This window comes from Mauremys reevesii, linkage group 7, assembly GCF_016161935.1.
Source record: "Mauremys reevesii isolate NIE-2019 linkage group 7, ASM1616193v1, whole genome shotgun sequence".
Classification (NCBI taxonomy): Eukaryota; Metazoa; Chordata; order Testudines; family Geoemydidae; genus Mauremys; species Mauremys reevesii.
The window spans coordinates 39,454,949-39,471,129 of NC_052629.1; the positions used below are offsets into that span (position 1 = coordinate 39,454,949).

Here is a 16,181-nt window from a genome sequence, read left to right on the forward strand (position 1 = left end):
ACTGGGGACAGTGACTGCCAAAAGATGTATTCTGTACTCCTGAGGGAATTTTGCACCAAAAAATTAAAAATTATGCACGCAATATTTTAAAATTCTACAAATTTTATTTGTCAATAAATATATGTGACTCCAGCATGACAGCGGGGAGCACAGGCCACTGCCTGCACTGAGGTGGGAGATCACTCTGAAGCCCCCAACTCCCCCAGTACGGGGACTCGGCCGTGAGGCTGTACCTGACCCTGACACAGTGCAAGGGCTGGGCCTGCCCCAGAAACACCCTGGGATCCTGTCCCTCTGCACCAGGTGCATCAGGTGTGGGTGGGCAGGCTCAGCCCAGCAGTATCCAAGTGTGGGGGGATCCAGGTGTGGGGTGTTTCTGTGTGGGGCAATCTGGATATGGGTGGCTCAGTGGATGCACAAGGGCTCATTGGGAGGTTCCGGGTGCAGGGGCATTGGGACTCTGCAGAGGATCCAGATGAAGGTGGTTGGAGCTCAGCAAAGGGGTCAGGGTGTAGGTTGGTGGGGCTTGTCAGGATGAGGGTTTGATGGGCCTGCTTAACGGGGGAGCCCTAGCTGCTGCCATGGGGATGCCACATGCCGCTTCCCCCCACGATTCCCCTATTCCCTTTTCTTCTCCATTCCCCTCCCCTGCCCTATTCCACCCCCCTTCCTTCCCACCCCATTACTCCCCCTTCCCTCATTCCCTCCCCCCCTTACCCAGCCCCACTGTGGGCACTCACTCACTGTTGCACAGAAAACAGGAAGGCTCCCAGCACGCGAGTACGACTGGCACTAGGACCCAGGAGGCATTCAGCTGCAGAGTCAGCGGAGGCGAGAGGCAGCCTCCTTCAGCTGGGCAGCTCCATGCTTGCAGAAATGAGGAGGGGGACAGTGGCACATAACCCAATATCCCCCCATGCCTCACCTCTGTTTTGGGGAGAGCAATCCCCCCGATAAAACTGCACCCATCGTCATTCCCCCCACACCCTGTGCGGCTTCCCTGCCATTTTCAGCAGGGAAGCACAGGAATTCTGCGGGAGGGCTGTTTTCTGTGGGCGCACAGTCACTCAGAATCCCCCCAGGAGTACTTATCACATCCATGACAACTACAGACTAAAAGGGCTCAATGCCAACCCGATGCAGGCCAACATTTACTGGAAATTCTATACTGTAACTGCGCTTAATTTTGACTACCATAGTCACTCCATCATACGTGTCCTGGATAAGTCAGACATATCTTTCTGCCATACCGCTCCACATCAAAACAGTTTTCTGGTACACAAACTAGTTCTCTTGGTACACAATCTTGGGCCTTCTCAAAGTCCACATAAGCCACATTCATTTGTCATATCTTTTCTTTTCACTCCTCCATGAGGATTTGTAGTGGAAATAGGGCATCACAAAACCTGCTCTTTCCTAGCATGAATCCATATTGACCCTTCCAAATTTCAACTATTCCACACGGATGTTTTTCAATAAACTTTTCCCATACTTTCAGCACATGTGATGTCAACTTAATTGGGCAACTATCACATAGTGCAGGGGTAGGCAACCTATGGCATGCGTGCCAAAGGCGGCACACAAGCTGATTTTCACTGGCACTCACACTGCCTGGGTCCTGGCCACCGGTCTGGGGGCTCTGCATTTTAACTTAATTAAGTTTCTTAAACATTTTAAAAACCTTATTTACTTTACATACAACAATAGTTTAGTTATATATTATAGACTTATAGAAAGAGACCTTCTAAAAACGTTAAAATGTATTACTGGCACGCGAAACCTTAAATGAGAGTGAATAAATGAAGACTCGGCACACCACTGCTGAAAGATTGCTGACCCCTGACATAGTGTAATATCTTGTTTATGTTTAAAAATAGGCACCACAAAGCTTTTATACCTTTCATCCAGCATTTTCCCTTTCTTAAGAATATAAGTGAAAAAACTTGTTAGATACTTGATGCATTTCCTTCTCAAAGACTTCAACGCATCCACTAGTCCTTCATCTGGCCAGGTGCTTTCTTTTCATTTTCCTAAGTACATCTGCTGCAACCTCTTCCTCCTGCACGTAATCTATCACACCCGGGTTTGGCATACATGTTCTTAATTCTCCCCTTGCATTCTACTCATTCATCACTCTTTCAAAATAATCACTACAAACTTTGATTTTCACCTTTTCTTTGCAATAGACTATATTCATTTCTAATGTAAGCAAACTCATTCACATTCCTCATAATTTTCCCTCTTGTCCAGGTGAATCTATCGATGTTCTTCTCTCCCTTATATCCTCCTACTCAGTTTTACAGCTTGACACAGGCCATGATTTTAGCTGTCAACACATATTTTGGCCTCTTTTTTTTTGCCTCCATGTCACCATCTTATCACTGCTGAAGCCATTTACCTGCCTCCCTTTTTTTTAAGGTTATCTTTTCTTTTCCTCAACAAATTCATTAACTTCAGGATTCCAGCCCCAAGCCTCCCTTCTTATCCTGTTCAGCAATGGTTTCATCACTTCTATGACGTCATGTGCCATTTCCAGCAAAGTTGACATTATTTTGAACTACCCATTCGCTACACATCCCTGTGTAGTCAGAAAGTCTATGCATTACTGCTTGTTTAAAGGTTTTCCACCACTTAGGCCTCTCCAGTGTCCAGAGGCTCAGATGCTTCTGAGGTTTCTGCATGCTGAAGTTCATAAGGAGAAGTCTGTGCTGACTTACAATGCACTTGCCAGGTATTACCATACAGCTGATTATTCATGTTCTCTCTCTTCCTCTTATTAAAAAAGAAATCAATTTGGGATTTGTGTCTTCCACTGGCATAAGTTATGAGAAGACTTCCCTCTTCTGAATGTGTGAGTTTGCAATCACAAAGTCCAGTACCAGACAAGTCTGTAAGACCATTTCCCCCTTGGAGTTTCTGGTTCCGATGCCATACCCACCATGGACTGTTTCAGATCCAGTTTTCACAGTTAAACATGTGCATTTCAATCTGCTCCATTAATTATCTTCTTGTTGCAGGGTACGTTTCCAATAACACAACAACTAATTTAAATATCAGAGGGGTAGCCGTGTTAGTCTGGATCTGTAAAAGCAACAAAGAATCCTGTGGCACCTTATAGACTAACAGACGTTTTGCAGCATGAGCTTTCGTGGGTGAATACCCACTTCTTCGGATGCAAGTCAATTTAAAAAACTCTACGTTTACCTTTTGATCCTCTGCTAACTGTGGTGCGTACCTATTTACTATGTAGATAGTTACCTCTTGCCAACGCAATTTAACTCTCATCAATTGGTCCGACCTTCTGGTAACTTCTACCACATGGCTTGGCGTGGTTTCATCCAGAATAACTCCAACACCATTTGGGGAAGTTGAACTCCATAAATAGTAGATTTTGTAACCTTCCACCAGCATCGTGGCTTTGCAACCTTTCCATTTGATCTCTTATACCCATGCCACATTTTCTCTTCTCTCTAAGTCCTCATCTAGCTTCAAACTTCTTCCAGTTAGTGTTCTTACATTCCAACACACACTTCTCAACTTACTCACTCCTTTAATTGTTGCAGCCCTGGCCCAGTTACAATAGTCAAGCAAGGCTATTGTACATCACCTTCAGGGAATGCCCTTGCCCTCTTGGGAACACTTGACATGGACATCAGTTCATATGAACATATAGACTTTAAGGTCAGAAGGGACCATTATGATCATCTAGTCTGACCTCCTGCACAATGCAGGCCACAGACTCTCACCCACCCACTCCTGTAACAAACCCCTAACCTATGTCTGAGCTGTTGAAGTCCTCAAATTGTGGTTTGAAGACCTCAAGCTGCAGAGAATCCTCCAGCAAGTGACCCGTGCCCCATGCGGCAGAGGAAGGCGAAAAACCTCCAGGGCCTCTGCCAATCTGCCCTGGAGGAAAATTCCTTCCTGACCCCAAATGTGGAGATCAGTTAACCCTGAGCATGTGGGCAAGACTCACCAGACAACTTTGGCTTGAAATCAGAGTTTTCTTTCTCCTAGGTGACCTGGCTGCCAATGCTGGCATAAATATTTTTCTTATCTTCATGCATCAGTACACTTTAGTAGGAATAATATGATGCTTAATGTTAGGTTAACTTGAAGTCCTAATTTTTTAGGAATGTAGGGTAATAGCATACAGAAAAACAAAAAAGAAAATGTCTTATAAAGTCCCGGTCCTGCAAGTGCCAATGCACATGCTTAACTTTATGCATGTGAATAGTCCCATTGATTTAAATTAAGCATATGTTTGAGGGACCTACATTTCAAATAAGGTGGAAGGATCTGACACAGTGGACAATCTTAGTAGATTAGTTATTAGAACAGGTAACTTTATTAATGCCTAATAACAACACATCAGTAAATCTGGACCTATATAAAAGGATGGGCAATTGAGAGGTAAGCCAGGACTATGAATGGAGAATACCTAGAATGGTGTTTACAACCTGCTACACAACAACATTTTAAGGGACAGCAGAAAACAGTTGATGGGCTTCTCCAGAAGCTTTTCCACATTGTCCTTGTCTCAGTGAAGGATAAGAATAAGAGCAAAACACTTATTTTTAGAAAAAGATTATTGCATTTAGTCTGCCCATCGGGCGCTGTAAGAAGTGCAGTGCTGGGAGGTAAGTGTTCAGTCATTAGCCTTGGCCACAGGAGTCAGGATGGTTGGGTTCTGATCCTTGCTCTAGCAGTGACTCATTGTGCAGGTCTTAGCCCTGTCTCTGCAGAGCTCTGGACAGGGGCGGCTCCAGGCCCCAGCATGCCAAGCGCGTGCTTGGGGCGGCAAGCCGCGGGGGGCGCTCTGCCGGCGCCGCGAGGGCGGCAGGCAGGCTGCCCTCGGTGGCTTGCCTGCGGAGGGTCCGCTGGTCCCACGGCTTCGGCGGACCTCCCGCAGAAGCCGCAGGACCAGCGGACCCTCCGCAGGCAAGCCGTGGAAGGCAGCCTGCCTGCAGTGCTTGGGGCAGCAAAATTCCTGGAGCCGCCCCTGGCTCCGGAGACGGAGGACAGTGACTGATATTACACAGCGATGCAAAGTACATGTCAGCGACAGCAGGGTCTTCATGACAATAATGTATTGTGAGTGGGGGTGGGCGATGCACATGTCTCTCACCCCCCGCATTAATAACAATGGCACTCTGGGCCTGGCCGCTGAATCCTGCACAGTGAGGGCAGCAGCAGGGTTCATGCCGCCCCAACATGTTGATGAGAATTAAATTTTGACAAACCCAGAAATAATTTTTGCCAAGAATGTTCGTGACTTTTCTGTTCTCCTGCGGCCAGAGGGACCCAAGGCTTAAGGCAGGGCAAGGAAATGGGCAGAGTCCCACAGCAACGCATAGGGCGGCTCAGGCCCAGCAGCCTCCTGACTCACAGCCCTTCCCTAGACATTAGAGACGTCGCGTCTCTTCAGTAACGCCCACGGGGTGACCTAGCTTAGCAGTATGCGCTGATATACCGGCCAATACGGTAACTCCGCCGCTACTCCTTCCCACACGGTAGCTCTGGAGATGTGGGTCTCCGGTCGCTCTTAGAACTTCCGGCAGGGGGCTGCTGCGCGCACACGGTGGGTGACGCCATAACCGCGCGCCGGCCCCTCCTCCCGTCTCGGCCACTGCCGCCGCCATGGAGTCCAACAGGGACGAGGCGGAGCGCTGTATTGCCATCGCCGTGGCCGCCATCAAGGCCAGCCAGCCCGACAAGGCGCTCCGCTTCCTGGAGAAGGCTCAGCGCCTCTACCCCTCCCAGCGGGTCCGCGGTGAGCGGGGTCCGGGGCGCGGGGGAGCCGGGGCCTGCGGCGCGAACGGCGGCGCTACTGACCTCTCACCTGCACTGCGCCTGCGCATTGAGCCCCGCCGCGCTGGGACTCATGGGACATGGAGTCCTCGCTTGCCCGGCAGGAAGGGCGGCGGGGGTTCCAGTGGGAGTCCCCCGTGGGTAGAACTAGGTTGTGGCCGCGGGGAGTCATGGGGGAGCTGGGCGGAACCGAGACCCTCTGCGTTGGGACAGGAGGCCGAGCCCCACTCTACTGGGGCTTGAGGGACTACAGGTCCCAGAGGGCACCGCGCCGTCAGGCTGGGGGGTAATAGCGCCCCCCCAGCGGAACTCCCCGTCTGCCTCCCCGCGCTCTGACCCACCCCCAGAGACCCCGCCGCTCCCCTGCCCCTAGGGAGCCCCCAACGCCCAACTTCCTTCACCCCCCCAGCTCTGCGCCCCCGACCACCCCGCAGACCCGCTCCCCATGGCTGCCCCGCCCTCTGGAAGTGCCCCAAATCCTCCCACCCCAGCCTGTCAGGGGGAAAGGCCAGCCTGGCTAATGGGGGTGGGAAACTGCTGTCCTAGCGCTGCCCGTGCTGCCCTAAGCCTTTGCACCCAGGCATGGGGGCAGCTAATCCCATGTCAGTCCATGTTTCCCAATCCTGTACCTATTATTTTGCTGCACACTTTTGGGGTGATGTCCTCTAACGGCCAAAGGTGTGACAGAACTTCTCGATCAGAAGTGAAGGAGGAAACATAGCATGCTATTAGGGTCCTTTCCTCTGTGTAAAGTGTTCTGGAAATGCAGGTTTACTATGGACGTATAAAATGTGTAAACTTCTTGTAAAGCTGGACAGTGAAATAACGCCAGATTTGGGTGTATAGAAGTTTGAGTCTAGAACAGGTGGTGTTTCACGTAATGAGGTATAATAGAGAAATAGAGTATCAGAGGGGTAGCCGTGTTAGTCTGGATCTGTAAAAGCAGCAAAGAGTCTTGTGGCACCTTATAGACTAACAGACGTTTGGGAGCATGAGCTTTCGTGGGTCATGCATCCGACGAAGTGGGTATTCACCCACAAAAGCTCATGCTCCCAAACGTCTGTTAGTCTATAAGGTGCCACAAGACTCTTTGCTGCTTTTAGAGAAATAGAGTCCTTCCTATGTGTAAAGGTCACCTCCCATTGAGATGGTTCAGACTTCTTTGGGATGAGCATCTTTGCTCAATATAATAGCCTTTATTTGAAAAACGTTACGTGCTTAAGCTTAGTCCATTTCTCAATAGTGAAATGACACAATATTTCTGCTGAAAAAGTCTAATTAATACAGTTTGGTGAAGTATGAAGACAGACACTTGATAAGCTTCTGAGTGAAATTGTGCTTGGAAAATTATTGGGTATTAAATACTGTGATGTTAGGCAGATTATATGTGGACATATGGCTGTAGATTTTGAGGGTGTACCTCTGGTGGTGTGTTATTTGGCAACATACAAGGTCTAGAGTTGCTTCCCATCAAGCTCTCACTTGAGAATTGAGGATTTAAATAATGAAACTGTTCCTGAAAAGTGCTGAGGAAAAAGCTGTGAAAGAAAGGAAAGAGAGCAGAAATGGCATCATGTTACATAGAAGCTTCACTCAGGAATGGACTGTTCTCCGCTGTTTCAGGAATAGGCAGTAGTGTTAAATAATTACTGGAAATAAAAACACCAGATACTGTGAAGTTCTGTTCCAGGTAAATGCTATCTATCACTGACAGATACCTGAGGGATCTTGTCCCCTCTGCCTTTACAGCTTTTTACATAGGGAAAAAGCCTGGAATAACTAGTGCAGAAAAACTGTTGCTGAACAGCTATTTCACACTGGCTCCTTGTGTATATACTTTGGAAGTGGATTAACCAAATCCACAAAAAGATACTTAGTGCAGAATAAGAGTGTCCACACAGGGAGCTAGTGTGGAACAGCTATTGTGCTTTGAATTCACACCCTAGCTATTTCTCATGACCTTTGCTGTGACTTCCCCATGTAGACAAGACCTAAGGGCATGGCTACACTTGCAGATGTAGAGTTAAACCGGCCTTCGGAGAGCACAGTAGGAAAAGCACTGCAATCTGTCCACACTGACAGCTTCAAGCACGCTGGCGTGGCCACATTTGCGGCACTTGCAGCGGCATTGGGAGTGGTGCATTATGTGCAGCTATCCCAGCATGCAAGTGACTGCAACGTGCTTTTCAAATGGAGAGGTGGGGTGGAGTGTGACAGGGAGTGTGTTGTGTGTATGTTGGGGGAGAGAGAGTGGGTTTTGGGGGGAATGAGAGCATGTCAGCATGCTGTCTTGTAAGTTCAGACAGCAGCAGACCCCCTCTCTCCCCCCACCTCTCTCTCTCACACACAGCATTCCACAGTAATGGTTGATTTGTCTTGGAGCAGATGAACAGCCGGCTGTCAGAAACGGAGCTTTCAAAGGGCACTTCCGCACTCCTGCAGTAATTCAAAACAATGACAAGAGTGGCCACTTGACTTAAGGGGATTATGGGACGTTTCTGGAGGCTGATCAGAGCGCAGTAATGCAACACCTCGTTCACACTGGTGCCGCAGCGCTCAAGCAGGGGCGCAGCAAATGTTATTCCTCTCGCCAAGGTGGAATACCAGCAGCGCTGTAGCCGCGGAGTCAGAGTTCTCTACGTGCCTTGCCAGTGTGGACAGGGAGTGAGCTAGTGCGCACGGGGCTCCTTTATTGCGCACTAATTTGCAAATGTGGCCAAGCCCTAAGTAACACTTACGTAGCTTGTCATGCCAATGAAACATAATAGACTTGTAAACAGTGCTTTTTTTGATGGAGGCAGCATGACCAGGTTGAAAGTTTTGTCTGGTTTTATTTTATTTTTTTAAGCAACTCAGAACAAAAAACCCCAATCTTTTAAAAATCCATCTGTCCTGCCACTGTTCCATTGCAATATCTAGTCGGTATCCCCTACCCCCAAACACACAATTTAGAGGTTTTGTGGTCTTCGGGGAGCTCGTTTTCAGCTTCCCGCCCCCCGAAAGTAGACAACTAGGACAGAAGCAGAATGTTAAATGAAAGGTTTAATAAAGTATCCCTTGCTCCTCCCCCAAATTAGGGGCATAATTACATCCGGCGTATGACTGAACAAGTTCATGTTGAAATCTTTGGTAGGGTGGAGGAGGAAAACTTGCAGTACTGCTGCCTCTATCATAATCGGCATACATGGGTAAACTGGAATCCAATTCCTGCATTACCAGACCTTTCATTCACCCAGTAAGAGTAGGTGCTTGGAATAAATTCTTAGGTTTAACACACACTAAAACAAAACTTCTACCTATCCCTTCTGGTTTTGTACTTGCTTCCCACCAGAGCTGCATGGTGTGATTCCCAGCTCAGGTAGACATACACACTTGAGCCAGTGCACTAAAAACAACAGTGCAGCCATAGCTGCCTGAATACGGATCAAGGACCTCAGATGGCATTGTACTTGGGCAGCTAGCTCGTGCTGCCATAGCCACTTAGCAGTGTGCTAGCTTGAATATAGCTAATGTTTGTCTACCTGAGCTGTGTAGACAGGTCCCTAGAAGTACTGAAACCCAGTAGCAGACAGAGCCTACATATTTTTCCCCTAGAAGAGTCCTTGTGCCTTTGACAGCCCAGAGTGGCCACATTCCACACCTGCTTTACACCCTATGCTAAGGCTGAGGATGCTCTTTAATTGATGAGGGAGACTGAACCCTTGTCTTCTCTTAAAATTTATATCAACCTAGCCACGTCGCTCAGAGATGTGAAAAATTCACACTCCAGAGTGCTGTAGTTAAACCAAACTGATCTCTGGTGCACTCATGTCTACACCATGTCTTCAGTTGACCTACCTACTGCTGCTTGGGGAGGTAGATTATCTACATCAATGGGAAAAACCCCTTCTGTTGATGTAGGAAGCATCTACACTATGGTGTTGTAATGCCTGTGGTATAGACATGCCCAAAGATGGCATAGACTACTTACGAGAAAGTGTTATGTAATGGCTAGAGTCAGGAATGAGAACTACTGGGTTCTGTTTCTGGCCGTTTCAGTGACTCACAGTGAATGGCACTGGACAAGATGTTTCTTTTCTCTGCTCCAGCTTCCCTATCTGTAAAACCAGAATAATACACTTACTTCACAGAGATTACGTGTGACTTAGTGTTTATAGAGCGCTTGGAAGGTGCTATGAAAATGCACTTTATCATCATTCAGTTGTCTCTTACCATTGTATTCAAACATTTTTTGAATAGGAAATTGTCCATTTACTTTTTTCAAAATTATCGCTTTTTGTATTAAACGTCAAACCTGGAAAAACGGCTAGAATGTGCAGGAGGACTGGAAAGTGCTGCTGAAAAAAATTGAATACTATGTTGATTGTAACACAGGCTGCTTCTGCTGGTGCAAATATTACTAATCTCTTACAGATCGTTCGTGGGGAGCAAGTTATTAGTAACATACCCGTTATTTCACTGGCCAGGGTGGGCTTTGAGAGTCACAGAAAGGGATTTGCATGCAGGGAGAAGTTGGGATAAAAGACATTACTCAAAAGCTCTGTATTGTGCTACTAACTTTCCAAACTCCCATTGCTTTTTTTTCTCCTGGCATCTCTTTTGGCTGTGAGGTCATCTCTCTGTGTTTGTGATATTGTGGTCATGAAGATGACTGATGATGCATTCTGTGTTATGATATTACTGCAGGACTAAGGTGAAGAAGCCTGGCTAGGTGGGAGAAAACAGTCTCACCCTACTTGCCCTCCCCAGTCTGCACTGCTGAGATTCTGTAAAGTCCTCTGTGATCTAGGCCTGAGGGTGCTACATACAAGTGATGGTCTATCTCCTAATGTCTCTCTGGGGAAGTTGCAATAGACGTAATTGCCTTTACTGTTATCCTGAGATCCCACTCGCTGGGCTGGAAGTAGAACTTTCTTGGTTTACAGACCCACGCTACAGAATTCCCTCATTGAGCATGTCCACCAGAGTCCCTCTGCAGCTATCTTTAGGATTCTCTGCAAAATCTATTCATCTCGTTTCTACGTTGTTGGGTTTTGTTTGTTTTGTTTTTGAACAGCTCTTTCTTCTTGCCTGCTTTATTTTGCAAGTGGCTGTCCATTGAACTGGGTTTGTTTAGCTATTTTGAACTATGCAGCATCCCAGATGTGTGTCTGTGTAAGCGTTAGAAATAAATAGTAAACACGTGCCTTTGACATTTAGCAAAATGAAGTGAATATTTTAAAAAAAAAAGCAATTCTTTTATTGGTATATGTTTGTTGTCACTTGTGTGAATTCCTGCTCTAAATTTTTTAGACAGAACCAAAATTGGCTTTGATTTCTCAACTTGGGGGGTGGGGGGTGAGGAGGGGGGAAATCTTGGGGGGGACCATTTGTTTTGGGAACTCTTTCCCAGTGGGGAGCGCTAGGCTGTTTGTATGCCTCTCTCTGGTCCTGTGTGGCTTCCTCCCGCAACTGCAGACATGATGAATAGGCTTGTTCTGTTTCTGATGTGATTTTTGCCTTAAGGTTGGTGTTTAACCTTTCTTATCTAATTACCCAGGAAAAAGTGTAATCTTTTTGTGGAAAAACTCATCCTAGAAGCTCTGTTTCCAGCAAGAATGGATCACCCTCAGAGATGCCTTGGCTTTCTTGAAGAGTTTTGCTATGGTGCTGATCAGGAAAACAGATGCTGAAGGGTGAATAAATACCAGTTTGCTCATCATGTGTGGGCATCCTTACCTGCACCTGGAGCAGTCATACTGGGTAGGACAGAATAGACAGAAGGTTTATTTAATGTGGAATAATGGATGGGTCATTGGAAATGGACAGATTAGAGTCCTAGGATGCAATGAAAGAGGGGTACATTATTTTTTTTAAATGTACCACTTAAAAATCCCCAACCATTCTATTATTATGTCTCTCACCTTCCCACAGACCATATCTGAGTGTAGGCTCTATTTCTTTACATTCTGTGACATGCCTAGTAATATGCTGCTGGGGAGAAATCTTGAAGTCTCTGTAATTACATGATGTTAATTTAGACTTTGTATGGTTAATCTGATTCCTAAAAATCTCCCTTACAACTCTGTTAGTGAAATCAGTGCTAGCAAAGATCAAAAAGTCATTTGTGTAGACCATGTGTGTACACTGCCTAGCACAATAACAACAATATATAGCTCTTATATAGCTCAGATTCTGACTTGGTTCTCTATGTGCTATCACTATTTAAATTAATGTCTACAATAGGGAATTTTACAAAAAATCACCACCAGTGATGGAAGCCCTGGCATAGACAAAGTTTCAGTGGCTTATGGTAGTTTTACAACTGGTAGCTGACTTTCCTAAAACTACTTAATTTGGAAAAATGCAAACTAATGCATGTGAGGAAAAGTAATCTAAACACACATGCTAATGGGGAGGGAGAGAGCTGAGAAGTAATGCTGACTGAATACAGGGGTAATAATGGACAGCAAGTTTGACACGACTTTGCAATGTGCTATGGCTGCATAAAAGGTCATTGTGATTTTTGGAATGCATACGCAAAGGAACCATGTTATGGAGCAGAAAAGTAGTAGTCCCAGCATGTGACTCTACTGCAGCTGAGCCTGGAATTTAACATTCAGCTTTGTAACCCACATTACTGGAACTATATTGACAAATTAAAGGGAATTCAGAGAACAACAACAAAAAATAAGGGGGAATGGAGGGATTGCCTTTGGAGTCAAGATTTAAAGAGCTAAATACAGTATGTATAGTTTAGTGAAGGAGTAGCAGAGGACAATAGATCTACAAATATTTGAGTAGTGTAAATACTAAGGAGGAAGATACATTTAATATCAAGTAGAATTCTCTGTATAAGAATAGTGAGATGAAGTTGAGAGAGAGTTTAGACCATGAAGAAATTTCTCCAGATACTCAATGAGGTATATTAGACTGGAATCGTTTTCCCAAAATAAATATTGATAGCCTTCTTGTTTGGGACTTTAAAAACTAAACTGAACAACATACCTGAAAATGTAATATAAGAAACACTCCTGCTTTTGTAGAGAGAGGGACTGTCTAATGTAATTGAGATTTTCTGCATTTAACTGGTATGGGAAATGTGAAAAAGAATGAGGCAGCCTATCTGGTGTCACCTGTAAGGTCAAAAGAGACAGCCTATAAACTATAATCTATGGGGAGTTTTATAACAGTCAGATCTATTTAACAAAGTTTTCTGAAAGAAGAAATATTTTGAGGTTCAGAAGCTCAACAGGCAATTCAGCACGGTTCTTAGCCTTCAGTGTTCTTTGCTTTTTTATCCTTCATTCTGTAATGATTCTCTTTATTGGTTGTAGGATTATTGATCTGTTTCTTCTTCCCCAAACATAAACTTTGTCTAGCAGATACGATATCTTGGTTCAGCTGCTGGCTTGCATATGTTGTTTGCTGTTACGTAAAAAATGCAATATCCCTGTGGTAGAAGGTCTTAAATGTGAATTCAAGTAGACTCTTGGGCACTGTGGTAGATGGAATGTCCTTCTCTGGTATAGATTCTGGATAAAGGATTGCAACCTCTTCAAGTTACTGATATGTCTGTAAATACTATTTTCCATTTCTAGTTTTATTAAGTGTGTATATTTTTTATACAGTGGGAACAAGCCTTATGAAATACAGAAACTAAAGACTTGAAGAGTTGTCTGAAATTTAGTAAAAAGAAACTTTGCAAAAAGGTGAACATTGCAAAATTAGATGAAAAAGTGAATTTGAGTGGTGGTTTTATGCCTGCAGAGCACAATGATCTTCAGCTTCCTGCTCTGACCAATTACGGAGCTGCATTGTTGGGCTGTGGTCTAAATTATTGTGTCTGCCATGCCCCAGTCTGAAAGGTGGTAGCCATAGCATGGAGCCCTGAGGATGGAAGTAGAGGTTTTAAAGCAGAAGAGCCTTAGAGCAATATACAGAAAATAGTTGCACATTCTACTCAAGGACTTAAAATGTGAATTTTAAAAACCTCTCTATAACAAATTGAAAAAAAGGCTCTCATAGCTTCCCTGTATCCTGCAAATAAATGAGATGTAGTACTGAAAACCAAAGTGCTCTTCCAACACATTCTGCTATGGATCTGATGATGTTAGACTTTATAGCCACAACCCCACCACCATCGCTGTGTACTGTGTCTGTCTGTGCTCAGAGGAAGTTATTCAGCACATCCTGTATTTGAATCATTAGTGTCTCTGGAACAGAGGAAAATTAGAGGGAAGCTTTATTTTTTCCCCTTTTAACAAATTTGTGACTATCCCATGGGATTGTTTTTCTAAACCTTGTAGGTAGCAATGTTGTATTGTAACTTATCAAGCATTATGGGACTGAAACTCAGGAGGTTAGTTGAGTTAAATGGATGGATGTGAAGTTGTTCCCAGGGTACCATTCTCTAAAGGTTTGTTACTCATTCCCTGAAGATGAAATACAAACTGGGAAATATTTGTTCCTAAAGAAAAGGCAGGAAAAAGTGAAAATGAGAAAACAAATGTCTAGTAATTTGGGGACCCTGGTGTGACTTCCAGACTCTTGTCTCCCAGGCTGGTAGGGCCTGGGATTGCTGTGGAGGATGTGTGCTTTGCCCCTGCTGAAGCAGTAGTAGTATCAGGAAGCAGTGCCCCCCTACTTTTGGTTGAAAAGCAGTGGGAACACTGGTATTCCTGGGCTGAAGAGATGGCATCTCTGATGAAGGGGGAAGAACGAATGGAGGATCCTTATGGTTGTGACAGAGATGAAGAGGGCTCCCTCTTTCTCAGTGGGTAAGGGGCAATATAGCTTCTGTGATTTGGATGATCTCTAAACTTTTCTTTTTTCAATTGTTTTTAATTTTAGTGCTGATCGAATCCCTCACCAAGAATGAACAATCAGCCAATGGCCAGTCCAAATCCAGGGAGTCCACAAATGCCCACTTTAGGAAAATGAGTGGAGACTTCCCATCAGCCAATGGGGAGGCAGGTGGGGAGACTAGCAAAGGTTACACCCAAGATCAGGTGGATGCAGTTAAGAGGTAGGCAGTCACTGCTTCATTTTTCATAGGACAGAATAGTTTGTTGTCCAGTGACATTAATGATCTACCCCAACGGTGTTTGGTTTTATTGCATTATATCAGTCTGTTCTCCAGAGTGTTTCAAAGACATTTAAAACTTGCAGAAACAGATTTTTGAATACATGGAGAAACTATGTGTGTTACTGTAATGACAGACTTTGAATTATCTGAGAATGTTGGGTAATTGGAGAGTTGTTAATGGGCTTATAACATAAAAGTGTTAGAGGGATTTAATAGCCCTGGCTGGAATTGGCTGTCCTGTGTATAAGGTTCCCCGCCCCCCCCCACACTTCCATATGTATGCCTAGTACATTGAGGCTCAAATTTCTAGGCACCTTAATTCAGATAATTAATGTTAAGTAAACTCTGCCAGTGCACATCAGGCCTGACCTGTAGTGCCTGCTGGCATTTCAGTCCTGAGTCTCTCTCGATGAGAGCCTGATAGTGGTATTTTGTGGTGGTTTCCCATTCTATCACACTTTCATGTTGTGATACGCTTAGTAAAGCTCCTGCTAAAATTGCCTGGAACAAGTTTACCTGGCATGTGCAGTATACTGTTTGAAAACAGGTTTTCAGCTGGCATTTATCCCCCACCCTGTAAATACGAAGAGCAGATAAACTTAATTGTAGGCATAATCAGTTGCTAAACTCTTTTTAAAGCTATGGTATGTTTGAATTGCACAAGAACACTCATCATCTTGAGCTGATTAGCTTCTGGATATTTTTCCTACTTAATCCATTTTTTAAGAAGAGTCCAATCTGTGACCTATATCATATTAGCTCTGAATTTTTGCAGTCTAGGCTGGGGGGAAAGAGAGAACTCCTTGTGGAACTGCTAATATACCTTGAACAATGGTAGTATGAAGCAGGCCACATAGGGCTGCATGCCCTGAACAGGCTTTTTTCCTTCCTATGGAAACCTTCAACAGACTATTTCAAAAGTCAGTATGGTCTGTGAATTAATTGAATCCGAGAGAACTGTTTTCCCCCAGGTCCTGTCCCAGAGTTTGAGGGATCACTCTTGCTATCTGTCTCTGTTGTTGTGGAGAGCTCTCAAACCATGGACTCAGCTTCCCCTAATCAGCCCCTAGAACCTGAATTTATTGAGTTTCAGGGCATGGTGTGATGTTTATTCGCTCTGTCAAACCTTTTCTTAAATTGCCTCCACACCAATGCAAGGTGATGTTGGGCCACTTGAGGGCGCAGTCATTTTACTGGGTTGACTCATTTTGTTCTTTAAGGACTGTAGATACCCTGGTAATAAAAGCACAGGGCAAACAGATATGTGAAATAAACTGGTTCATACCGAGGAATCAAAATTGAG

The 16,181-nt window shown here is 45.0% G+C and overlaps 1 protein-coding gene across 5 annotated transcripts in view; it reads left to right on the forward strand.

The window, feature by feature from the left end:
• Positions 1–5,522: 5,522 nt before the first annotated feature.
• The window catches only part of DNAJB12 (DnaJ heat shock protein family (Hsp40) member B12), a 28,236-nt gene continuing 17,577 nt past the window's right edge, over positions 5,523–16,181 (forward strand). For 4 of the 5 annotated variants that reach the window (XR_005583202.1, XR_005583201.1, XM_039482949.1 and 1 more), the window contains exons 1-2: positions 5,523–5,773; positions 14,644–14,818. Coding sequence is in view for 3 of the 5 variants with exons in the window: in XM_039482949.1 (XP_039338883.1) it covers positions 5,641–5,773; positions 14,644–14,818 (308 nt within the window). In the remaining 2 variants the exon portion in view is untranslated. Of the gene's footprint in view, positions 5,774–11,372; positions 11,487–14,643; positions 14,819–16,181 lie in introns of those variants that run through there. The other variant, XM_039482950.1, reaches the window with a different exon arrangement.